This window comes from Lepus europaeus, chromosome 4, assembly GCF_033115175.1.
Source record: "Lepus europaeus isolate LE1 chromosome 4, mLepTim1.pri, whole genome shotgun sequence".
NCBI classification, from domain to species: Eukaryota; Metazoa; Chordata; class Mammalia; order Lagomorpha; family Leporidae; genus Lepus; species Lepus europaeus.
Window position 1 is genome coordinate 19,346,484 of NC_084830.1, and position 26,721 is coordinate 19,373,204.

The following is a 26,721-nucleotide window of genomic DNA, read 5'->3' on the forward strand; positions in this document are numbered from 1 at the left end:
CCCTGGTTCATTTATGTTGTATCTATATTTCTATTTCCAAATACAGTTCCACTGTTTGAATAGCCATATTTTATTCATTGATCAGTTGATAGGCATTTAGATTATTTCTACTTTTTGGTCATTATGAATAATAGTATAAACACTGTTTACATTTCTATGTGGACATAGCTACTGGTTCACTCCCCAAATTCCTGCAAAATCTGGGTCTGGGCCAGGCAGCATCCAAGAACTCCGTTTTGGTTTCTGACATGGGTATCAGGGGCCCAAGTAATTGGGCTGTCTTCTGCTGCCTTCCCAGGTGCATTAGCAGGAAACTGGATCAGAAATGGAGCAGCTGGGATTTGAACCAAGTATGGATATCAGTATCATAACAGGCAACTTAACTCACTGTGCCACAATGCCAGCCTCAACACTAATTTTTTGTTTTGTGGTATGCTTTTTTTTTTTTAAAGATTAATTAATTTGTTTGAAAGGCAGATTTACAGAGAAAAAGAGAGCTCTTCATCTGCTGGTTCATTACCCAAATGGCCTCACTGGCCAGGGCTGGGTCAGGCTGAAGCTAGAAACCACAAACTTCATCTAGATCTCTCATGCAGGTGATAGGGACCCAAGCACTAGGGCCATCTTCTACTGCCTTCTCAGGTACATTGTCAGGGAACTGCATGGGAAGTGGAGCAGCTGGGACATGAACTGGCACCCATGTGGGATGCCAGAGTCTCAGGTTGTAGCCTCACCTGATAATGCCACAATGCCAACCCCAACACTACTGTTCTGAGTATTAACTGAACCTGTTTCCCAAAGAAGCTGCACTATTTTTCATTCCTATCAGCGGTACATGAGGGTTCCAAGTCAGCAACACTTGCCTTAGTCACTTTTTTTGATGTTAGTAATTTTAGTGGGTATGAAATAGTTCATTGTGGTTTTGATTTGCATTTCCCTTATAGCTAACAGTGTTGAGGCTCTTATGTGCCAGTGGAGCATTTGTATGTCTTCTATGGAAAATACCTATATAAAAATAACTTCCCTATATTTAGGTCATTGTTTTTGTTCTGTGTATGTATGTGTGTTTAGGTCATTGTTAAAAGTTGTTACTTATTTTATATAATGATAATACCGGTATCTGTTTCCTTAAGCCTTAAGTAAAGTGGCCTACAGTATTTTTGAGTTTTTAAAATGTACTTGTTTCCTTCTTTTTTCATTGTTGCAATATGCTTAAGTATAGTTACCTTATTGGTACCTTTCTGATTTTGTTTTTCTCCTCTTTGTTTTCCACTTATTTGGGTCTCAAAGACCAGGTGAGGAAGATTGTAGGAGAAATACAGGAAGATCCAAGGAATTGCACTGGGGGCAAGATCTGTGTATTTCTTTGATCCTGGAGTCCTTAACCAGGATCCAGTGATAATGGATGGTTTTTAGGGAATGCATCAAATGTCTGAAGTAAAGTGTACACGCAGTTTTCTAGGGAGAAAAGGTCTTTAGCATTTATCAGATAGGCCTGAGTTGACACAGCCTGCCATCTGTTTTTGTAGTTTCATTGAGTCACAGCCATATGTATTCATTTTGTCTTTGGCTACTTTTATGCTTGTGTCAGATAGCTGTGACAGAGACCGTGATTCACAAGCATACCATCTTTACTAGCTAGCTTTTTCAAGAAGGGAAGAAAAATACTGCTTTAAGTCGTTGTGTTCCTAGTGCTTAAGAGAGGGACCTGGTTTGGGGCTGGCTTGTATAGCTAGTAAAAGCTGCTATCTGTGATGCTGGCACCCTAGAGTGGCACTAGTTCAAGTCCTGGATTCTCTACTTCCCATCCAGCTCCCTGCTAATGCGCCTGGGAAAGCAACAGAAGAGGACTCGAATCCCCTGGATCCCTGCACCCACATGGGAGACTCTGAAGAGGCTCCTGGCTCTGGCCTGGTACAACTCCAGCCGATGTGGTCATTTGGGGAATGAACCAGTGGATGGAAAATCTCTCTGTAACTCTGCCTTTCAAATAAATATTATAAATCTTAACAATAACAACAAAACAGACCTGGTTTATAAAAACTTGTAGGCCTACACGGTGTGGAGGGAGTAACTTCTTTATAAGAAAAGCCTTTGAAGGCCGGCGCCGTGGCTTAACCGGCTAATCCTCTGCCTTGTGGCGCCGGCACACCGGGTTGTAGTCCCGGTTGGGGCACCGATCCTGTCCCGGTTGCCCCTCTTCCAGGCCAGCTCTCTGCTGTGGCCAGGGAGTGCAGTGGAGGATGGCCCAAGTCCTTGGGCCCTGCACCCCATGGGAGACCAGGAGAAGCACCTGGCTCCTGCCATCGGAACAGCGCGGTGCGCCGGCCGCAGCACGCCTACTGGGAGCCATTGGAGGGTGAACCAATGGCAAAAAGGAAGACCTTTCTCTCTGTCTCCCTCTACTGTCCACTCTGCCTGTTAAAAAAAAAAAAAAAAAAAAAAAAAAAAGCCTTTGAGGGGGCTAGTACTGTGGAATGGCAGGTAAAGTCCCCTGCCGTGCTGGCATCCTGTATGGGTGCTGGTATCCCATATGGGTGCCATTGTGTGTCCCGGCTGCTCCACTTCCAGTCCAGTTTTCTGTTATGGCTTGGGAAAGCAGTAGAAGATGGCCCAAGTCCTTGAGCCCCTGCACCTGTGTGGAAGACCAGAAGAAACCTCCTGGCTCCTGGCTCCGTATCAGTGCAGATCTGGCTGTTGTGGCCAACTGGGGAGTGAACCAGCAAATGGAAGACTTCTCTCTCTGTCTTCCTCTCCTTCTCTCTCTTTGTTACTCTGACTTTCAAATAAATAAATAAATCTTTAAGGAAAAAATAAAACAAAACAAAACAAAAAAAAAAAAGCCTTTGAGCCTGTAAATGAAATAAACGTCAAAGTGTAGATTAATTGCTGAATGGTTGTTTTTTTTTTTTTTTTTTTTTTTGACAGGCAGATTGGACAGTGAGAGAGAGAGAGACAGAGAAAAAGGTCTTCCTTTTGCGGTTGGTTCACCCTCCAATGGCCGCCGCGGTTGGCGCACTGCGGCCGGTGCACCGCACTGATCCGATGGCAGGAGCCAGGTGCTTCTCCTGGTCTCCCATGGGATGCAGGACCCAAGCACTTGGGACATCCTCCACTGCACTCCCTGGCCACAGCAGAGGGCTGGCCTGGAAGAGGGGCAACCGGGACAGAATCCGGTGCCCCAACTGGGACTAGAACCCGGTGTTCCGGCGCCGCAAGGCGGAGGATTAGCCTAGTGAGCCGCGGCGCCGGCCTGCTGAATGGTCTTTTATTTTACCCCTTGGTTCTTATCTGTATTCCAAGAGAGTAAAGACTTAAGATTGACTTACATGTAAGATTATATTAATTAACTCATCTGTATAAGAGACTTTTATTTTAACGTATATTTGAAATTTCAAATGTATAAACCAGCCCATTTGCAAATAGCTTAGTACATAGATTAACAGAGAAAACTTGTCCAAGTATGGATAATTGAGTCACTAAAGATAAGTTGATGAGTTTTGATTGCCCAGTAGTTGGTCTTTTGTTCTTTTTTAAGGATTTATTTTATTTATTTGAAAGGCAGAGAGTGACCGTGATCTTCAGTCTACTGATTCACTCCTCAGATGACCTCAATAGTGAAAGGCCAGGCTGGAGCCAGGAACTCCATCCCAGTCAGGGCCCCCAGTACTTGAGAGCCATTCTCTGCCACTTTCCCAGGCACATATGCAGGGAGCCGAATCAAAAGCAGAGTAGCCGGTACTCAAACCAGCGTTCCCATATAGGATGCAGGTATCACAGGCGGTGGCTTAGCCTGCTTTACCACAAGTTGGGAGAGGGGGATGTTGAAAAATTACGGAGAGGGATACTTTTTTAAGACTTGGAAAGTCTTTCCAATTTAGTAGATTCTGTCTGCCATTTTGTAGGTGGGGTCTCTCGAAGCACAAATGAGACTTCCTATATGTGAATGATAATGCACATTTCATGTAAAGGTTGGGGCCAGCAGGTGTTTTGAGAGGACAGTTAACATCACCAAGGGGCATTAGTTCTGTTCTAGTTGTAAATTCCTCAAGGATATGGGGGTACAATATCCCTGTGGCATAGAGCATATTGTATTCTTCTTGCTGAATTCTTAGGCTGAGGATTTCTTTTTCTTTTTCTTTTTTTTTTTAAGGTTTTTTTTTTTTTTTTAAGGTTTTTTTTTTTGACAGGCATAGTGGAAAGTGAGAGACAGAGAGAAAGGTCTTCCTTTTTGCCGTTGGTTCACCCTCCAATGGCCACCGCGGCCAGTGCACTGCACCTATCCGAAGGCAGGAGCCAGGTGCTTCTCCTGGTCTCCCAGGGGGTGCAGGGCCCAAGCACTTGGGCCATCCTCCACTGCACTCCCTGGCAGAGAGCTGGCCTGAAAGAGGAGCAACCGGGACAGAATCTGGTGCCCCAACCGGGACTAGAACCCGGTGTGTCGGCGCCACAAGGCGGAGGATTAGCCTATTGAGCCACGGCGCTGGCCAAGATTTATTTTTATTTATTTGAAAGACAGAGTTACAGAGAGAGGTAAAGACAGAGAGGTCTTCCATCCACTGATTCACACCCCAGATGGCTGCAACGGCTAGAGCTGCCCCAGATCTGAAGCCACGAGCCAGGAGCAGCTTCTGGGTTTCCCACATGGGTGCAGGGGCCCAAGCACTTGGGCCATCTTCTACTGCTTTCCCAGGCCATAGCAGAGAGCTGGATCAGAAATGGAGCAGCGAGGACTAGAACCGGCGCCCATATGGGATACCAGTGCTTCATGCCAGGGGTTTAACCAGCTGTGCCACAGTGCCGGCCCCAAGATTTTCATTTGTTGTTTCAAGTGTGATACTTTGCTTTTATTAAGTCAGTTAAGGCGAATATCAACTCTGTTTTGAGTTTGTTTTTTTTTTTTTAAGTTATATGAGCTTCGTGTATTTCATATGTACAGATTTAGGAAAAAACAGTTTTTTGACTGTTGAGCTGTACTCCATAAGCATAAATATTCTGAGCCTATATTTTCGGTACTTTTAAACAATGCAGAATTTACTTTCTAGGCTAATGTAACTTTGTCTTCATTTGTAGTATTATGAAACGTGGAATTTAAAATGTCAATTATTTAATACATTTTTCTTGTAGGCAGTTGGCTAGGCAGCAGGCTGATAAAAAAAAAGAGGAGTGCAAAGAAGGTAAGTAATGTTAATGACATTTTATTTATTAAATGTGTAATTAGTATTTTTGTTTGATTATTATATCCTTATACAATCAATTTTATATAATGTGTATAGTTTGTTAGGTTTTGATATAGTATATACATAAGTTTATACCATGAAATCATCACCACAGTAAGATAATGCAATTAACTAGCTCCTCCAAAAGTAACTTGAGGGTAGTTTATATTCTTTCCTGGCTCTTCACAGCTACTGTCCTCACTTTCTGCCACACACACAAACCCCAGTTTATGTGTGACCACTAACTACTTTGAACATTTCTGTATAAGGCTTTGTGTCACATACCTTCTTTTCCTTGGGAGTAGAAAGGCTGATCCTCTGTTAGATGTGTGTTGTAACTATTTTTGTTTTCAAAATCCATAAGCTTAAGATACTGTAATTTTGTTATATGAAAGTATAATTATTCAGTTGTTCCTTTTGGAAGAGTTTTGTAAATATTATTATTTTGATTCTTTTTTTGTGCACATCTGTGAAGACAAAGTGATTCCAGTTACTAGATCTTTGAGGACTAGAAACATTGTTCAAACTACAGAACACTTGCATGAAGAGAATGGTGATGTTGAAGTTCGTCGCAGTTGTAGGATTAGAAGTCGTTATGGTACTGTGAACCAGTCTGTGCTATTTGACAAACTTATAACAAAGTGAGTAAAAATTCCTTAGGTAAATATGACTTACCTGCCAAAATGTTTCTGTTAGGAAAGGATCAAAATTTTTGATCAGCCTGAATATTTACTGCATTCAGTTTGTTTAAAGCATAAGACAGAGTGGTTTTTATAAATCTTTGTGATAGCTCTATATATGTGTTTAAGTTCTTGTGAAGAATTTTTATAATATGTTTACACAGTAAATCAGTGCTTATTGTAAAACTGTAACACCAAAAGATTACAATGGAAGGAAAAATTTTAATGTGTTTGATTTTTAAGAATCTGTTTTGAAATTTAACCTGATGTTTGTATCAATTTTTTTAAAGCACTGCTGAAGCTGTACTTCAAAAAATGGATGATATGAAAAAGATGAGAAGACAGAGAATGAGAGAACTTGAAGACTTAAGAGTATATGATGAAGCAACAGAAGTAAATATTTTCTTCCATTAATCTCCCAATTCATTCTTTCTCCATACAATTAATATAATTTAGTATATCATAATATAGTGGTAAAATTATTAATCACTTTGTCTAGCATTTGTATGATCAGTCACTAGTTATTACTAGAGTTATAAGAGTTTATGTCTGGAAATACCTTCATTTTAAGCAAGACTGGAAGATCATTCTGAGTTTATAAATATATATAATGTTTATTTCTTTTATCTAAATATTTTTAGGACAATCTTAATGTGTATACAAGAGGAAAACAAAAAAGTATTCAAAGAGCTGATGAAGAAACAACTGATAATCAAGAAGGCAGTGTGGGTTAGTCCTTTCTCATTTTGTCTTCAGTATTTGAATTTAATTTTTATTTTGTAGGAAATCTATTTAGAAGCTATGACATTTATGGAAGTTTGAGATCAGGGGACTGGTCATAATTTAAAAGATAAAATAGGGATAAGAGAGCTTAAATGAATAATATGTTTGGGAAATATACTAAAGTTTAAAACATAAAAGTCGGGCCCAGCTTTGTGGTGCAGAAGGTTAAGATGCTACCTACAATGGTGGCAATCCCATATTAGCACCAGTTAAAGTCTGGCTGCTCTACTTCTGATCTAGCTCCCTGTTAATGTGCTTGGGAAAGTGATGGAAGATGGCCAAAGTGCGTGGGTCTCTGCCACTCATATGGGAAACCTGGGTAGAGTTCCTGGCTCTTGGCTTTGGCCTGGCCTACCCCTGACTGTTGTAGCCATTTGGGGAGTGAACCCAGTAGATAGAAGATCCTTCCCTCCTTTCCTCTCCCTCCCTCTCTTTCTAACTGCCATTCGAATAACATAAATCTTTATAAAATATTTATTTAAAAGTCAGGAATAGAGAAAACAATTTTTTTTTTTTTTTAAATTTTTGACAGGCAGAGTGGACAGTGAGAGAGAGAGAGACAGAGAGAAAGGTCTTCCTTTTGCCGTTGGTTCACCCTCCAATGGCCGCCGCGGTAGCGTGCTGCGGCCGGCGCACCGCGCTGATCCGATGGCAGGAGCCAGGTGCTTCTCCTGGTCTCCCATGGGGTGCAGCACCCAAGCACTTGGGCCATCCTCCACTGCACTCCCTGGCCACAGCAGAGAGCTGGCCTGGAAGAGGGGCAACCGGGACAGGATCGGTGCCCCGACCGGGACTAGAACCCGGTGTGCCGGCGCCGCAAGGCGGAGGATTAGCCTAGTGAGCCGCGGCGCCGGCGAGAAAACAATTTTTAAACACAAGCTAAGTGAGGCTGTCTTAAAACTTGTCAACATGTTAAATTAACTTGGAAGTTTAAGTGTATTAATAGGATTTACAGGAACACTGTAAATTTTTGTTTGGTACTTATTAAAAGTAGGCTTCAATCTTTTTTCTCTACTTTTTTCCTTCTGATTTTTGTTTTAATTGTTTTTTACTTATTTGAAAGGCAAAGAGTAGGAAAGAGAAACCTCCTATTTGCCTGGTTTCCTACCCAAATGTTCATAACAGTCAGGGGTGAGACAGGCTGAAGCCAAGAGCCAGGAACTGAATCCAGGTTTCTTTTGTGGGTGGCAGGGACCCGACTACGTCAGCAGTTATCTGTTGCTTCTTAGGATGCACAAGAGCAGGAAGCTGGAATCTGGAGCAGAGCCAGGACCTACTCTGTTATGGAGTGTGGACATCCCACATGGCATCCGTGTGTGTGTGTGTGTGTGTTTTGTTTTAAACATTTAAAGAGCTCTTCCATCCATTGATTCATACCCCAAATGACCGCAACAGCCTGGGCTGTGCTGGGCATAAGCCAGGTGCTTCTACCAGGTCTTCCTTGTGGGTGCCAGGACCCAAATACTTGGGCCACCCTCCCCTGCTTTCTCAGGCACATTAGCAGGGTACTAGATGGATAAGAAACAAAGCAGCTGGGACATGAACCATTGCATGTTTGGGACGCCAGTGTTGGAGGTGGTGGCTCGACCCACTGTGCCACAACACGGGCCCCTCAATGGCATCTTCCAAGAAAAGGCAAGATCGGCACATTCGGGGTAGTATGGCCATAGACTCAAACGGCATCTTTTTTTTTTTTTTTTTTTTTTTTTAATTGTACTTACTGAAATATATTGTGATGGTTCTCTGAACTTTCATTGGTTCACTTTCTTGTTCTCACTTGTATTTGAAATGTTTGAAGTCTAGGACAAGTGATCTCTGGAAAGTGAGATGCTATTTTGCATTTTGGCTTAATTGCTACACCAAATGCCCACCACTTGGAGGTCTTCTAATTAATTAATTAATTAATTTAATTTTTATGTTTTTGAGAGAGTGATAGGGTAAAATAGATCCTGTTCACTGGCTCACTCCCGAGATACTCAAAACAGGTGGGTCTGGGCCATGGCTGAAGCTGGGAGCTGGGAGCACAGTTTAGGTTGCCCATGTGGGTGGCAAGAACCCAATTATCTGAGCCATTGGCAGGAAGCTAGAATCAGGAACCAGAGCCAGAAGCTGAACACAAGCAGACTCTAAGTTATTTTTAATTCTATAACTTTACCATTTTGAAAAATCCTATTTAATCTATCAAAAGTGTTACAAGTTCTTTTCTGTGAAGTATTTAAAAGTCGATAAATTTAAAAAGGGAGGCTCTCTTTTCCTCTCAACTCCCCTATATAAAAATTGTTAGCATTTTGGTGAGTTTCTTTCTAGAAATGTTTCTTAATTGTAGAATCATCTGAAGAGGGTGAAGATCAAGAAGATGATGGTGAAGATGATGAAGATGAAGATGAAGATGATGATGATGAAGATGAAGACGATGGAGAAGAAGATAATCAGAAACGATACTATCTTAGACAGAGAAAAGCTACTGTTTACTACCAGGCTCCATTGGAAAGTGAGTGCTATACATGTTTTTTCCAGAAGATGTTGTTATCTTAGCTTTATCATCCAGTCTCTTTGTTTTTTGTTTTGTTTTTTTGGTATTTTCATGTTTTTGTTTCATTGAATACTCACAACTGTTTTAACTTATCCTAAATTTGCAATAAGTCATTTCTTCCAAAGAGGTAAATGTTAGTCTTGACCAAGGCAAATAATTCGCTATTTGGAAATTTCATATTTGTCTTTATTTAGATTGCACAGCTTTCTACTTATTTCTCTAGTTAGTATATAAAGGATTTTGATTTTTGTTAACATTGTACTTTAATATTTGTGAACATTTTACATAGGACTGACAATTCCCTGATAGTCATTTGTACAATCATGATGGTTGGTTGTAACAAGTGTAGATTTTGGTTGGTTGATGTCTGGTACATATTTTCAGTATGTACCAATATGATGTAACAGCATGAATAGTAAAATAGTCTACAGCAAATATTTACTAGTACTTTCTTGTAAGGCAGCACCTTTTGTAAGCATTTAAAATGAGCAGAATTATCTTCGTACATATTTATATGTCATATATGCTTCCTTTTTTAGAACCTCGTCACCAGAGGAAGCCCAACATATTTTATAGTGGCCCAACTTCTCCTGCAAGACCAAGATATCGATTATCTTCTGCGGGACCAAGAAGCCCTTATTGTAAACGAATGAACAGGTTTGGTTCTAAGATAGTGTTTGATTTATGACAACATAATTGTAGTTATATTGGGACAGGATTCTGGAGTCTTTGAATTCGATGTGCTAGAATATGTTAGGAATCACTTCTTGGCCGGCGCCGTGGCTCAACAGGCTAATCCTCCACCTAGCGGCGCTGGCACACCAGGTTCTAGTCCCAGTCGGGGCGCCGGATCCTGTCCTGGTTGCCCCTCTTCCAGGCCAGCTCTCTGCTATGGCCCGGGAGTGCAGTGGAGGATGTCCCAAGTGCTTGGGCCCTGCACCCGCATGAGAGACCAGGAGAAGCACCTGGCTCCTGCCTTCGGATTAGCGCGGTGCGCCGGCCACAGCATGCCGGCCGCGGCGGCCATTGGAGGGTGAACCAACGGCAAAGGAAGACCTTTCTCTTTTCTCTCTGTCTCTCTCACTGTCCACTCTGCCTGTCAAAAAAAAAAAAAAAAAAAGGGAATCACTTCTTGATCTTTTGGCTAAGATCAAGTGTAAAATATGTTAGGAGAGAATGCTTGAATTCTTTCCTGTTACTGCTCTAATTCCTAATACCAGTGACGAGATTTTACTTGTGCTTATACTAATAGTGTTGGTAACTACCATGTCAAGGCATTGTTCTATGCTTTAGTAACACAGCGACCACTGATTTCAGTGTATACTGTATTTCTACCTCTGTGTTAAGTATTCTTACATAGATTGTTTCATTTAATGTTCACATTAAGTTAGTATGGGCTCAGTATTATCTTTCCATACTATCATGAACATATTTTCGTACCGTGTCAAATATTCTAAGTTACAAAGCTTCTAGAGTGGCTAAACTATACTGGATCTGTTTTATAATTCTTTTCTTTTTCAAGAGACATTCACTTAAATTATTTGTGGGTTCCTTTTCCTTCTATTTGCCAATAGTTGTTCTTCTCTGTCAACTGTAAGTCCAAAGCAATAATTCTTGATAATTCCTCATTCTCTTGAGTGATGAAAGATTTTCTGATATATTGGAGCAGTCAGGATCATAGCATAAGATAATTTATAATTAAGAGAAGCTAAGGAAAAATTGGGATGGGGAAGGGTACCTTTTTCCCAGTACTATTAATCTGTCAGAATTAAGACTGGGGGCCAGCCCCGTGGCACACTGGGTTAATCCTCTGCCTATGGTGCCGGCATCCCATGTGGGTGCCGGTTCTAGTCTCAGTTGCTCCTCTTCCGGTGCAACTCTCTGCTGTGGCCTGGGATAGCAGTGGAGGATGGCCCAAGTGCTTGGGCCCCTGCACCCGCATGGAAGACCAGGAGGCAGCACCTGGCTCCTGGCTTCGGATCGGGTGCAGCTCCGGCCATTGCAGCCATTTGGGGAGTGAACCAACGGAAAGAAGATCTTTCTTTCTGTCTCTCTCACTGTACCTCTACCTGTCAAATAAATTAAAATAAAAAAAAGAATTAAGACTGAATCTTAGGAGATTTCAATTATTTGAACTGTTCTTGCTTCGAAGAAACATTATCTCATCATGCTTTGGGAGGCAATACCTTTGGAAGTGCTGAAGATGGATCTCTTTTAGGAAAATAAATATTTACATTCCTTGGTCTTTTAATTGATTGTCAGAATCACAAGTGTACATTCTAGATTTCTTATTCCATTATCCCATTTCACATGACCATGGCACAGAAGGATGGAGGATCAGGAAGGCAAACTCATGTGTCAGGACTTTTCCAGGATCAGTTGTGTTTGAAAGGAGGCCCTTTGTCAGTATTCTTATTGACTCTGTAGAATATTGTTAAAGACTTGTCTTTTGGTAGTGAAATGTAATGGTCTTCAGAAAGAAGAGGAAAGTATAGTGTTCTCTCAAGTCCACACCACCACTAAGCTTGGGGCCAGGGCAGCTGTCCTGGTTACCTGACTCAAGGGGGGGCTTCTGTATGATCCAGCAGAGTAGGCTGGCAGTTATAATTGGAGATTTAATTTCTTCTTCAATCTTTAACGTATTTATGCTTCTGGAAGTAGCATACTTGCTGATTGTACTATAATGTATCTTGCCAGAGGGTGGGGTTTGTTTTCCCTTTGGTGCTCATAAATTTCCACTTTTGGTTCAGTGTCCAGTCTTTCCCTGTGAAATGTCTCACTGGTTGAATCACTTTTAGGTACTGAATTTTTATTCCCTTTCTGATTCACATTCTGATGTGCCAGGCATGACGGGTATACAAATGACTAGTGCAAGATTCCTGCCCTTGGGTCTCATAGACTAACGGAAAATCCTGACACATTTAAATTGAAGTATGAACTAAGAGATGTTAGCTATCCCCTGAGTCACATTGACTTGATGACTTTTCTTTGGCTTGATAACTTCCTTAGATGTTTTTGTAAAGCATTCTTGAGATATAATTCACATACCATACAGTTAGCCCATCTAAAGTATATAATTCAGTGACTTTTAGTATATTCACAGAGTTGTATAACTATTACCACAGTTGTAAAACATTTTCATCACCTCAGAAATTCATCATCCTCCAATGTTTCCATTCCCCCAGCCCTAAGCAAACATCAATCTATATTCTGTCTATAGATTTACCTCTTCTGCGTATTTCATGTAAGTTGATTCTCTTATGACTGGTTTCACTTAATACAGCATTTCCAGGATTTAACAGTTTTATTTCATCTATCAGTATTTCATTCTTTTCTGTTGCGAAATAACAATATCATTGGACATTTGAACTTCTACTTTGGATGTTAAGAATAATACTATTGTGAACATTTGCTTACCAGTTTTTATGTGAATATATGAGAGAGCTTCAAAAACTGATGGGAATTCTTACAGCAGTTAAGACACTCTGGGATGCTTGCATCCCATATCAGAGTGCATGGATTTGATTCCCAGCTCTTTGTGCTTCAGCTTCCTGCTAATGCACACCCTGGGAGGCAGCAGGTAATGTGATACCCTCGATACCCTTGATACCCTCGAAGGAAACCAGAGTTCTGGCTCTGAATTTGGCCTGGCCCAGTCTTGTCTGTGGTGGGCATTTGTGGATGAACCAGCAGATGGAGAATCTTTCTCTGTTGCTCTGCCTGTCTCTCTGCTTTTAAATAAATAAATTTTTAAAGAGTTTTTATTTATTTATTTGAGAGGTAGAGTTTACAGTGAGAGGGAGAGACAGAGAGAAAGGTCTTCCATTTTCTGGTTCACTCCCCAAATGGCCGCAGTGGCTAGAGTTGGACTGATCTAAAACCAGGAGCCCAGAGCTTCTGTCAGGTCTCCCACATGGGTGCAGGGGCCCAAGGCTTGGGCCATTTTCTGCTTTCCCAGGCCATAGCAGAGAGCTGGATGGGAAGTGGAGCAGCTGAGACTAGAACTGGTGCCTATATGGGATGCTGGTGCCACAGGTGGAGGACTAACATACTGTGGCACAGCACCAGTCCCTCAAATAAATAAATTTTAGAATTAAGACAAGAGAGGGGATGGCATTGTGGTGCAGTGGGTTAAGCCACTGCCTGTAGCACTGGCATCCCATATAGGTGTTGGTTCAAGTTCCATTTGCTCCACTTCCCATCCAGCTCTCTGCTAGTGCCTGAGAAGGCAGCAGAGGATGGCCCAAGTTTGGGTCCTTGCAACCACGTGGGAGACCCGGTTGAAGCTCCTGGCTTCTGGCTTCAGCCTGGCCCAGCTGGGACCATTGCAGCCATTTAGGTAGTGAAGCAGCAGATGTCTCTCCTCCTGTCTCTGCCTTTCAAATAAATAAATCTTTTAAAAATAAATAAATAAAAATTAGAAAAAGTGTGATCAAATTGGATTGGGTTGTTAGGGTAGGGCCCCTGTGATCATGATACCTTGAATTGGTTGAAGTCCTGCTGTCTGTCTCTGCTTCCTGGCTTTCCATTCGATCCTCTCTCTGCTTATATTCTACTATCCACTACCCTCATCTGTTGCCAGACCAATGAGACCACCAGCTTTTAAAACATTTCCTTCACATATGTACTTGTAGTCAGGAAAAGTGTACTAATACAAAATATGTTCAGAATACTCACAGAAATTGCATATAATGAAAAACAAATAGCCATGGATTTCAAAACTTTTTTGGACCAAAATAAACTTATCTTAATTCCATTTTTCTGTGAACATTTTGAAGTGTCCCTGTATGTTTTCATTTCTCGTGGATATATCCTTAGGAGTAGAATTGTTGAGTCTGATGCTAACTCTGTGTTTAATGTTTCCTTGAATTACCAAATTGTTTTCCAAACAGGATGCTCCATTTTACAGTCACTCAAATAGCATATGAGAGTCCTAAATTCTCCATGTTCTTACCATTGTTATTAGGTGAGCTTTTAATGTAATCATTTACTTTTTAATTATTGCAAAAGCTTCAAGAATATCTCAGTCCCTTTGAACAACTTTAATGTAATAAATTTCTACTTTTTCTTAAGTGGCCAGCTTCTGTTTATACCTCATGCTTCCACTACTGAGGCATGGAAACGATGTATATATCCAAAGAATCATTTGAGGTCGGCGCCACGGCTCACTAGGATAATCCTCCGTCTGCAGTGCCGGTACCCCAGATTCTAGTCCTGGATGGGGCACCAGGTTCTAGTCCCGGTTGCTCCTCTTCCATTCCAGCTCTCTGCTGTGGCCCAGAAAGGCAGTGGAGGATGGCCCAAGTGTTTGGGCTCCTGCACCCGTGTGGGAGACCAGGAAAAGCTTCTGGCTTCGGATCGGTGCAACGTACCAGCCGTAGTAGCCATTTGGGGAGTGAACCAACGGAAGGAAGACTTTTCTCTCTGTCTCTCTCTCTCTCTCTCACTGTCTAACTCTGCCTGTCCCCCTCCCCCCCCCAAAAAAAAAATCATTGAATATTGATCTTAGTATCTATGGCAAATGGTTAAGAACCCTCATAACCAAGCTGCAGGATCTTCCAGTGGTCTGTTGACAGACTTACAAAGGGTTAACTCCAGGAATGCTGCTGTTAAGCAGAATTCTCTGCCTAATTAATGGTTCTTAACCTTTAGTAATGTCAAGTTTATTTTTTTGCTCCAGTCTGCAGTTTTTGGAACAAACCTAGTTTCTTTGCACAGTAAGATAACAAAGCAGTTACTTTACCAATATTCCAAAATGCTTATTTGTTGTCAAAGAATTAAAATAGGCAAGAAGTTGAAATTTTGGTTAGTTTTAAAATGCTGGTCTAGTTCTTGTCCATGCCAAATTTTTCACTGATTTTTAGTAAAGTGGGGGGAAATATGAGTGGATGCAGAACTTTTTTTTTTTTTTTTTTTTTTTTTTAATTTATTTGATAGAGTTAGACAGTGAGAGAGAGAAAGGTCTTCCTTCATCCCCCAAATGGCTGGCATGGCCAGAGCTATGCCAATCCGAAACCAGGAGCCAGGTGCTTCTTCCTGGTCTCACACATGGGTGCACTTGGGCCATCATCCGCTGCCTTCCCTGGCCCAGCAGAGAGCTGGACTAGAACCCAGTGCCCACATGGGATGCCGGTGCCACAGATGGAGGATTAACCAAGTGAGCTATGGCGCCGGCCCCTGGAGCTTCATTTAGGAAATCTTTTAAAAAGTGAATAAATAGTCTTTTTTTTTTTTTTTTTAAGAGTTATTTATTTGTTTGAAAGAGTTACAAAGAGAGAGGAGAAGGGAGAGAGAGGTCTTCCATCCAATGGTTCACTCCCCAATTGGTCTCAATGGCTGGAGCTGCGCCAATCTGAAGCCAGGAGCTAGGAGATTCTTCTGGGTCTCACACGTGGGTGCAGGGGCCCAAGGACTTGGGCCATCTTCTGCTGCTTTCCCAGGCCATAGCAGAGAACTGGATCTGAAGAGGAGGAGCCGGGACTAGAACCAGCGTCCATGTGGGATGCCGGCGCTTCAGACCAGGGCGTTAACCCGCTATGCCACAGTGCTGACCCCAATAATCTTGCGTTAGTATAGAATAATTGCTGTGACTAAGATTAGCTACATTCACAGCTCAACTCTACCATTTGAGTGACCTTGGGCAAGTTACTATACCTCTGTGTGCAGTCTTTTGATCTATAGAATGGCAATAATAGCACCTATCTCAAAGCATTATAAAAATTAGTTAAGTCAGACATATTAAGAATTTAAAACAGTTTGTGGCATATGTTAAGTGCTGTGTGTTTGCTGTTCTATCCATAGTTTTGATTGTTCAAAATAATTTCTACTTTGCAGGTAAAAACTTTGGAAACCTTATGTTGATCCACGGGTTTTGTATTGTTTGCTTATAATTTTGATTTGTGAAAGAAAACTAGAAATCACCAATGTGGTAGTGTATACGATGTGGTGGGTGTTTATTTATTGCTTATTTTTCTGTTTGAAAGGCACAGCAACAGAGACAAGTAGATCTTTCATCTGTTGGTTCATTCCCCACTTGTCCATAACAGCCTTGACTGAGCCAGAATGAAGCCAGGAGCTGGGTACTCTATCCAAGTCTTCCATGTTGTTGGCTGAAGCCCAAGCACTTCAGCTCTCATCTACTGCCTCTCAGGATGCATTAACAGGAAGCTGAATTGGAAGCAGAATAGCCGTAACTCAAACCATTATTGTCCCGAGCAGTGGCTTAACCCGCTGCACCACACCAGACCCAGAATGTGGTTTTTGGAATAGACATAGGATTGAATTCTGGCACCATCAATGAATGATGTTTTGTTTTTGTTTTTTAAAGATTTATTTATTTATTTGAAAGTCAGAGTCACACAGAGGAAAGGCTGAGAGAGCGGTTCACTCCACAAATGGCCGCAACGGCCAGAGCTGAAGCCAGGAGCTTCATCCGGGTCTCCCACTTGGGTGCAGGGCCCCACTTGCTTGGGCCGTCTTCTGCTTTCCCAGGCTATTGCGGAGAGCTGAATGAAGTGGAACAGCTGGACATGAACAGCGCCATGTGAGATGCAGGCACTGCTGGCAGCAGCTTTACCCACTACGCCACAGCGCCAGCCCCGATGACTGATATTTTATACAAGCTATTTAACCGATGAGCCTTGTTGACCCTGACTATAAAATGAGTTTACTACTGTACTTGTCCAAAGTTTTTAAATTGTGTGAATACTTAGTGAATTCACATGATTTGGGGAGTACTTTAGTCTATTTATAATATTAATAGTAATATTAAATAAGTCAATGGGTCATGTGAAATTGCAAACATGCACTGAATAGTTTTGTTTCAGGCTGATCAAAAATGATCTTGGTAACTGCTTGGGTGCTTGCCACCCAGGCAGAAGACCAGGGTAGAGTTCAGTCTCCTGGCTACATACAGTCTGGTCCAGCCTTGGCTATTGTGGTCATTTTGGGGGAATGAATCAGCAGGTGAATGATCTCTATCTCTGCTTTTTAAATAAATGGATGTTTGGGTAGGCAGCTGGGCAGATTATTTTCTCATTTATTTCTGTGTATCCCAGTGCTCTATACAACACCCTTGCAGCCATATCTTTGGATGGATTTACAAAGGTAACATGCAACATAGGTGGTAGGTAACATTAACATCTCTAGCAATGTCTGAGCCAGCACTGTGCAGCAATTATATTAAAAATTCCCTAGTAAAACATGCAAATAATCATCGTGAGACAGATAGAGGCTGTGTGCCATTTTAGGTCATGTTTTTGCTGCTAAAGTATAGAATGGAATAATGGCTTCAGTTTTTGGTATGAAAATTTTTTAAATTTAATGAGTGTATTTTTCATAGATATAAATTTAGGGATACATTGGTTCTTTTTCACAACCCCACCCCCAACTCCCATCCACCTTCCTCTCCCTCTCCCTCTCCCATCTCCTTCTTCATTATGCTTCATTTGTAGTTTGACTTTATATACAGAGGACCAACTCTATGCTAAGCATAGACTTCAACAATTTGCACCGATGCACACACACAACATAGAGTACAGTTTGGGAACAAGATTTGCAGTTGATTCTCATAGTACAACTCATAGACGGAGGTCCTATATGGGGAGTAAGTGTACAGTAACTTCTGTTGTTCCTTTAAAAATTAACACTCTTATTTGTGATGTCAGTGATCACCCGAGGCTCTTGCCGTGGGCTGCCAAGGCTGTGGAAGCCTTCTGTGACCATAGACTCCATTGGTATTTGGACATGGCCATAAGCAAAGTGGATGTTCTCCCTTCAGAGAAGAGTACATCCTTCTTTGATGATTCTTTATTTCCATTGAGGTCTCACAGGGATCCTTCATGTAGGATATTTTTTGCCACAGAGTCCTGACTTTCCGTGCCTAAAATGATCTCACAGGCTTTTCAGCCTGTTGGTGAGATTTTAAGACCTACATAGCAGATAATAGACTTTTTTTTCCACTTTCAATTATCTTTATATACAGAAGATCAACTTAGTGTATACTAAACAAAGATTTCAACAGTTTGCACCCATACAGAAACTCAAAATGTAAAGTACTGTTTGAGTACTAGTTATACTGTTAATTCACATAGTACAACATATTAAGGACAGAGATCCTACATGGGGAGTAAGTGCACAGTGGCTCCTGTTATTGATTTAATAGTTGACACTCTTATTTATGGCGTCAGTAATCACCCTAGGCTCTTGTCATGAGTTGCCAAGGCTATGGAAACCTCTTGAGTTCGCCAACTCTGATCTTATTTAGACAAGGTCATAGTCAAAGTAGAAGTTCTCCCTTCAGAGAAAGGTACCTCCTTCTTTGATGGCCTGTTCTTTGCACTGGGATCTCATTCACAGAGATCTTTTGAACCTTTTGTGTTTTTTTTGGAAATGCCTATTGACACTGTGACTCAGGAAAAGTTCTTTTTTTTTTTAAAGATTGATTGATTGATTGATTGATTGATTTGAAAGGCAGAGTTACAGAGAAGCAGAGAGAGGTCTTCATCCAATGGTTCATTCCCCAGATGGCTGCAATGGCTGGAGCTGAGCCGATCTGAAGCCAGGAGCTTCTTCTGGTCTCCCACATGGGTGCAGGGGCCCAAGGACTTGGACCATCTACTGCTTTCCCAGGCCACAACAGGGAGCTAGATTGGAAGTAGAACAACCAGGTCTGGTGCCCATATGGGATGTCAGCACCGCAGGCAGCGGCTCTACCCGCTACACCACAGCACTGGCCCCAGGAAAAGTTCTAAACTCTGAGTTAATAAAATACTTAAAGATTTTTCTCAACCAGATTATTTTTCCTGTCTTTTGCAACTATCCAAAGATGGGAGTGATTAAGACATTTTTGGTGTGCATGTAGCACGTGGTATCTTACCAGCCAGCTAAGAATTTGATAGTATTTTCATCTTTTCTGAGTAAGAAAACTATGGGATGGGTGACTCATCCACATTTATACAGCTATTAAAAGTTGAAAATTCATGGTTATTGGTATACTCCAAATAGATAAAAGGCCATCTTGTTTTTCACTGTTTCTCAGCAATTTTTAAAAAGCTTTCCTGATGTATAAAAATACTCTTTTTACATATTAAAATCCTTTTAAAGTTGACATTTCAAAATTCGTGGTTTCTCCTAAATGTGAAAATACATATATTATTATATTGAAAATATGTGTATTGGCTGGCGCCGTGGCTCACTAGGCTAATCCTCCGCCTGTGGCGCTGGCACCCTGGGTTCTAGTCCCGGTTGGGGCACTGTGTACTAGTCCCGGTTGCTCCTCTTCCAGTTCAGCTCTCTGCTGTGGCCTGGGATGACAGCAGAGGATGGCCCAAGTGCTTGGGTCCCTGCACCCCCATGGGAGACCAGGAGGAAGCACCTAGCTCCTGGCTTTGGATCGGCGCAGCGCTAGCGGTAGCGGCCATTAGGGGAGTGAACCAACGGAAGGAAGACTTTTCTCTCTGTCTCTCACTGTCTGTAACTCTCTCTGTCTCTCTCTCTCACTGTCTACCTGTCAAAAAAAAAAAAATGTGTATGTTAAAGATTTATTTATTTATTTATTTGAGAGGAAATTACAGAGAGTGTGTGATCCATACAATGATTCACTCCCCAAATGGCTACAACTGCCATGGATGGGCCAAGCCTGAACTATGAGCCAGGAACTGCTTCAGGGTCTCCCACATGGGTAGCAGCTGCCTTCCCTAGTGTGTTAGCAGGAAGCTGGGGTTGGAAGCAGAACAGCAGGGACTTGAAACAGTGCTTTGACATGGGATGCCGGAGTTGCAGGTAGCAGTTGAGCTTGCTGTACCACAATGCTGACTCCTGAAAATATGTTTTAAATTATAGTCCCAAGTGTTATTAATACCTTTTCTCTCTGAGAATAACAGTCTTTTTTTTTTTTTTTAACCCCCGAAGATTGAACCAACAGTTTACTTTGGTGTTTCAGCAAATATTAATTTTATGATAATCCTTTTTGGATCATTAGGTGTGCATCTTTAAGTCTGGTTGAGAAAAATCCTGCCTTCCCTCATCATCATTTCAGTTTTCCACTTTATTCTAGGAGAAGGCATGCAATCCACAGTAGTGACTCTACTTCATCTTCCTCTTCTGAAGATGAACAACAATTTGAGAGGCGAAGAAAAAGGAGCCGTAATAGAGCCATTAATAGGTGAGTGCCATTAATTTCCTCTTTTAAACTAACAGCTATCTTTATTTTAAAAAATAGTGAGGAAAAAGAATAATTTGTAAATGGATAAAGCTTGACTGATTTAAAAGGTTAATATACAAACCAGTATAGTGTCTTGTTAAAATGTCTGCAGTTGAAACAAATAATAGGTAAGAACATCTGGTTATGATTTTATGCTGAGACTTTATGTAGTCCAAAAAGATGCATAATGCCTTGAAGAAATAGCTACTTTTTCACTGTAAGTATATTTTTCTGCTTATAATAGTAACATATTCTTACTGTGGAACGCTTAAGGATAATTAAAGGATTTATTTCATAATTCTTCATAGTGTGTGGAAATACACTTACCAACTCATTTGCTTTTCATAACAGTTTTGAAGTAGATAGGCAATGGATTATTCTCATTTTATAGTTGTAGCTGGATAAATAAATGTACAGTGCTTGAATTCTGATAATACTCTTAGAACAAGAAATAATGCTTAACAAAGCTGTTGAAACCTGATGATTGAAGGGACAACAAACCAACCATTCTTTGTACCTAAGTTATATCATGTTAGACCTGTCTTTTCCAATACAGTAGACACTTTGCCACATGTGGCTATTAAGCACTTGAAATGTAGTTGGTCTGAGTTGCAACACACTCTGGTTTTTTATAAAATACAGACTTGGATTTCAAAAACAGCACGAAAAAGAATGGTAAAATTTTTCAGTTTTTAAATTTTTTTTTTTTTTATTGTGGGTTCAAATAATACTAGTTTGGATCTATTAGGATAAATTAAATACCTAATTTCCATTTGTTTAATGTGGCTAATAGAAAATTTTAAATTCTATTTGTGACTTGAATTTTATGTCTGTTGGGACAGCAGTGAGTTAGATTATTCAGAAGCTGTATACTTGTATTTGTTTTTCTGATCTTCATTCGTGGAAATGTGCATCTGATCCTGTGAATTATATTTTTCTGAAAATTATTTAAGGGTAATAGTCATAAGAAATGGCAGTTGAAAATTTTTCATTGTAGATTTCATATTATAAATCCCTTATGATGTTACTGCACAGTACGGTGGCTTATGGTTAACAATATTGTGTTGAATATTTCAGAATTTTCTCACCACAAAGAAATGATTGTGTGAGGTGACAGATTGCTACGTAGTAGTTTTATTATTATATAATAATATTATTTATATATATTTAATTCATATATCGAAATATCACAGTGTGTCCCATCAATAAATAGTTATGTTTGAGGTTGGCAGGAATTGTTACTTGAGGGAGCATGGTATGCTTTTACTTGTTCAGGTGTAGCATTCATTCTGTGCGTAGGCATTCTGGTACAAGGATTTTCCTTTAGCATAAGCTATCTTCATGACGAGGTTTATCTACATATATTCTTTGCAACCTACCATACCTGTGATTTGTTGTTTTTTGTTTTTTTTTTTTTAATCTCCTCAAGTATTTATTGAGTGTCTATTTGCAAAAATTAAGAAATGGCTTCTGCTCTCATGAAACCTACAGTTTATTTATTCCAATATTTGACTACATTAAAACAACTGCAGGGGGCCAGTGCTGTGTTGCAGCAGGTAAAACCACCACTTACAGTGCCGGCATCCCTTATGGACGCCGGTTTGAGTCCTAGCTGCTCCACTTCCAAATCAGATTTCTGGGAAAGCAGTATTTTTTTTTTTTTTTAATACTTATTTGAAAGGCAGAGATGGAGATTTTCCATCACTAGTACATCCCTCAAATGCCTGCAACAACAAGGAGTAGGCCAGGCTGAAGCCAGGAGCCTGGAACTCAATCCAGGTCTCTCATCTCATGTGAGTGGCAGGGACCCAAGTACTTGAGCCATCATCTCCTACCTCCCAGGGTGCACATTAGCAGGAGGCTTGGATCAGAAGCAGATCCAGGACTTGAACTCAGGCATTCTGATAGGGGGTGCAGGTGTCCTAAGTATTATCTTACCAAATACAGCCCCCTGCTCCCATTGCTTTTGAAAATAGTTGGGCTGGCGCCGTGGCTCAACAGGCTAATCCTCCGCCTAGCGGCGCTGGCACACTGGGTTCTATTCCAGGTTGGGGCGCCGGATTCTGTCCTGCTTGCCCCTCTTCCAGGCAAGCTCTCTGCTATGGCCCGGGAGTGCAGTGGAGGATGGCCCAAGTGCTTGCGCTCTGCTCCCCATGGGAGACCAGGAGAAGCACCTGGCTCCTGCCTTCGGATCAGCGCGGTGCGCCAGCCGCAGCATGCTGGCCACGGTGGCCATTGGAGGGTGAACCAACGGCAAAGGAAGACCTTTCTCTGTCTCTCTCACTGTCCACTCTGCCTGTCAAAAAAAAAAAAAAAAGAAAAGAAAAGAAAATAGTTGGGAAATTAGGGATGTATTCTTGCTTGAGGGTATTGATAGGGCTCCAAATGATGATTGACAATACTTTGCTGGGAGATATTACAGCAGAGTTGTGCCAGGTGTGCTTGTATTTGTACTAGTCTTGCCACTTCCTAGTTGGGCAGATAACCTTCCATGCCTTGGCTTTCATTTCTTAATTTTAATTTTATTTGAGAGGCAGAGAGAGAGAGATCTTCCATCCACTGGTTCATTCCCCAGATACCAGTAACAACTAGGGCTGGGCCAGGTTGAAGCCAGGAACCTAAAAGTTTATCTGGATTAACCAAGTAGGTGACAGGGACCCAAGTACCTAAGCTGTCATCTGCTGCCTCCCAGGTGCACAATTAGCAGTTATCTAGATTGGAAAAGAAGGTGCTTTTTAATGGTGCTTTTGGCATCTAGATAACTTGATATTTTTATTTGATCATATACTTTAGTAATAAAACTTCAGATATAAATATTTCCTTTTTTTTTTTTTAAGATTTGTTTATTTGAAAGAGAGTTAGAGAGAGAGGTAGAGATAGAGAGGTCTCCCATCTGCTGGTTTACTCCCCCAGATGGCCACAACGGCTGGAGCTGGGCCGATCCACTGCTAGGAGCCAAGAGCTTCTTCCGGGTCTCCTACGTGGGTGCAGGAGCCCAAGGACTTGGGTCATCTTCCACTGCTTTCCCAGGCCTTGCAGAGAGCTGGATCTGAAGAGGAGCAGCCGGGACTAGAACCGGTGCCCATACGGGATGTCGGCGCTTTAGGCCAAGACGTTAACCCACTGCATCACAGCGCTGGCCTCATCAGATATAAATATTTCTTTCTTTTTTTTTTTTTTTTTTTTTGGACAGGCAGAGTGGATAGTGAGAGAGAGAGACAGAGAGAAAGGTCTTCCTTTTTGCCGTTGGTTCACCCTCCAATGGCCACCGCGGCCGGCGCATCGCGCTGATCCGAAGGCAGGAGCCAGGTGCTTCTCCTGGTCTCCCATGCGGGTGCAGGGCCCAAGGACTTGGGCCATCCTCCACTGCACTCCCAGGCCATAGCAGACAGCTGGCCTGGAAGAGAGGCAACCCGGATAGAATCCGGCGCCCCAACCGGAACTAGAACCCGGTGTGCTGGCGCCGCAAGGCGGAGGATTAGCCTGTTAAGCCACGGCGCTGGCCAGATATAAATATTTCTAATACTTAATTTCTAGACATGTAAAGAAAATGAGGAAATTGAAGCAAATAATATTTTTTAAAAAGATTTGTTTATTTATTTATTTGAAAGTCAGAGTTACGCAGAGAGAGAGACGTCTTCCATTCACTGGTTCACTCCTCAATTGGCCGCAACGGCCAGAGCTGCGCCGATCAGGAGCCAGGAGCTTCTTCTGGGTCTCCCACACAGGTGCAGGGGCCTAAGCACTTGGGCCATCTTCCACTGCCTTCCCAGACCACAGCAGAGAGCAAGATTGGAAGAGGATCAGCCAGGTCCCGAACCGGCGCCCACATGGGATGCCGGTGCCTCAGGCCAGGGTGTTAACCCGCTGAGCCACAGTGCAGCTGGCCCCAGAAGCAAATAGTCTTAAGAATGCTCCAATTGAATTTTTTAAATGTGAACCAAGTGACTGTTTTTGCTGTCTCAGCTTATATCTTTTTTTCTTCCATTGTTTCTTTTTTCTCCAAAAATTTTTTTTAAAGATTTATTATTTATTTGCGAGGCAGAGAGATAGAAGTCTTCCATTCACAGGTTCACTCCCCAAATTGCTTCAACAGCTGGAGGTAGGCTGATATGAAGCCAGGAATCATGAGTTTCCTCTGGGTGTCCCATGCAGGTGCAGGGGCTCAAGCACTTGGGCCATCTTTTACTGCTTTTCTAGGCCATAGCAGAAAGCTGGATCAGAAGTGAAGCACCCAGGACTCGAACCGGTGCCCATGTGCATACCTGCACTGCAAGAGCAGCTTTACCTGCAGTGCTACAGTGCAGGCTCCTTTTTTCTCCAAGATTTATTGATTTATTTGAAAGGCAGAAATACAGAGAGAGGAGGAGAGAGATCTTCCATCCATTGGTTCACTCCCCAGATGGCCACAATGGCCGGTGCAGGGCTAGACAGAAGCCATGAGCCAGAATGTTCTTCCAGTCTCCTGCATGATTGCAGGAGCCCACGCACTTGGGCCATATTACACTGCTTTTCCAGGTGCATTTAGCATGGAGCTGGATTGGAAGTGGAGCAGCTGGGACTCGAACCAGCACCCATAGGGGATTCCAGCACTGTAGGCAGAGGCTTGACTTTCTATGCTACAGTGCTGGTCCACTCCAACTGAATTGAATTTTTTTTTTAATTCTAAAAGAAGATGTCATTATTTTAATATGGAATTTGAGCAGGAAGGTGAGATGACATGTGTGTATCTTTTTTAATAGGTGCCTCCCACTAAATTTTCGGAAAGATGAATTAAAAGGAATTTATAAAGACCGAATGAAAATTGGAGCAAGCCTCGCTGATGTTGATCCAATGCAACTTGATTCTTCAGTGAGTACTCTGTTCTGAAACGTATGCTTGTTCTTTTAAAGTTAAGAAAGAAACCAATGTGTTTTTGTGTTTTTTTGTTGTTGTTTGTTTGTTTGTTTTGACAGGCAGAGTGGACAGTGAGAGAGAGACAGAGAGAAAGGTCTTCCTTTTCAGTTGGTTCACCCCCCAAAATGGCCACTCTGGCGGCATGCTGCGGCTTGTGCACTACGCCGATCTGAAGCCAGGAGCCAGGTGCTTCTCCTGGTCTCCCATGCAGGTGCAGGGCCCAAGCACTTGGGCCATCCTCCACTGCACTCCCGGGCCATAGCAGAGAGCTGGACTGGAAGAGGGGCAACCGGAACAGAAACCGGTGCCCCGACCGGGACTAGAACCTCGTGTGCTGGCGCCACAGTTGGAGGATTAGCCTAGTGAGCCACGGCGCTGGCCTTGGTTTGTTTTTAATTTGAGAAAACAGAGCTCCTATCTGCTGGTTCTCTCCCTAGATGTCCACAAACTAAGCCAGACTGGAGCCAGTAGCTAGTAATTCAGTCCAGATCTGTCATGTGGCTGGCAGTGCCCAGCCACTTGAGCCATCACTTACTGGTTTCCAGGGTCTTCGTGGCAGGAAGCTTAAATGTTGAGCAAGAGCTGGAAATCAAACCCAAGACTCATATGGGACACAGACATCTTAATGTCTGTCAAAGATACTTCCCCTGCCAACCTCTTGGCTTCTTTTAAAATGAGAAACTTGAACCTTTGCATGCATGGGTTTTTTTGGTTTGTTTTTGTTTTTTGTTTTAAGATTTATTTATTTGTTTGAATGGCAGAGTTACAGAGAGGAAGAGAGAGATCTTCTGCCCTCTGTCTCACTCTCCAAATGGCTACAACAGCCAGGGCTGGACCAAGCTGAAGCCAGGAGCCAGAAGTTCCTTCTGGGTCTCCCATGTGGGTGCTGGGGCCCAAACACTTGGGCCATCCTTGAGTGCTTTTCCAGGCACATTAGCAGAGAGCTAGATCGGAAGTGGAGCAGTTGAGACCCAAAGCCAAACCCATGCCCTTATGGGATGCCAGTATCATAAGTGGCAGATTTACCTGTTATGCCACAATGCTAGCCCCTGTATGTGTTTTTTAAAAATCTTCAGGCCACTGAGATACTATTAGTCAGTTGTCAGTGTGTGGGTTATATATAGTTTAGAAGTGAGGTAACATTTTAGTTTTCACTCCAGATCTTAAGAATGTCAATATTCATTTCCATTTCCAGGTACGATTTGATAGTGTTGGTGGCTTATCCAATCATATTGCAGCTCTAAAAGAGATGGTGGTGTTTCCATTGCTCTATCCAGAAGTTTTTGAAAAATTCAAAATTCAACCCCCAAGGTAATTTAATTATACTTTTAGTTTTAGCTGTAATCTGTGCTATGCTGCATTTGCTTTTTTCAATTCTTCTACCTTAATTAGTAACCTGTTTTTAAC

The 26,721-nt window shown here is 42.0% G+C and overlaps 1 protein-coding gene across 2 annotated transcripts in view; it reads left to right on the forward strand.

Moving 5' to 3' along the window:
- The window catches only part of ATAD2 (ATPase family AAA domain containing 2), an 82,538-nt gene that overhangs the window by 21,065 nt on the left and 34,752 nt on the right, over window positions 1-26,721 (forward strand). For both annotated transcript variants that reach the window (XM_062188032.1, XM_062188033.1), the window contains exons 3-11: window positions 5,128-5,177; window positions 5,695-5,860; window positions 6,190-6,292; window positions 6,541-6,628; window positions 9,009-9,173; window positions 9,755-9,872; window positions 20,272-20,379; window positions 25,161-25,269; window positions 26,510-26,625. In XM_062188032.1, the coding sequence (XP_062044016.1) occupies window positions 5,128-5,177; window positions 5,695-5,860; window positions 6,190-6,292; window positions 6,541-6,628; window positions 9,009-9,173; window positions 9,755-9,872; window positions 20,272-20,379; window positions 25,161-25,269; window positions 26,510-26,625 (1,023 nt within the window). The remainder of the gene's footprint in view (window positions 1-5,127; window positions 5,178-5,694; window positions 5,861-6,189; window positions 6,293-6,540; window positions 6,629-9,008; window positions 9,174-9,754; window positions 9,873-20,271; window positions 20,380-25,160; window positions 25,270-26,509; window positions 26,626-26,721) is intronic.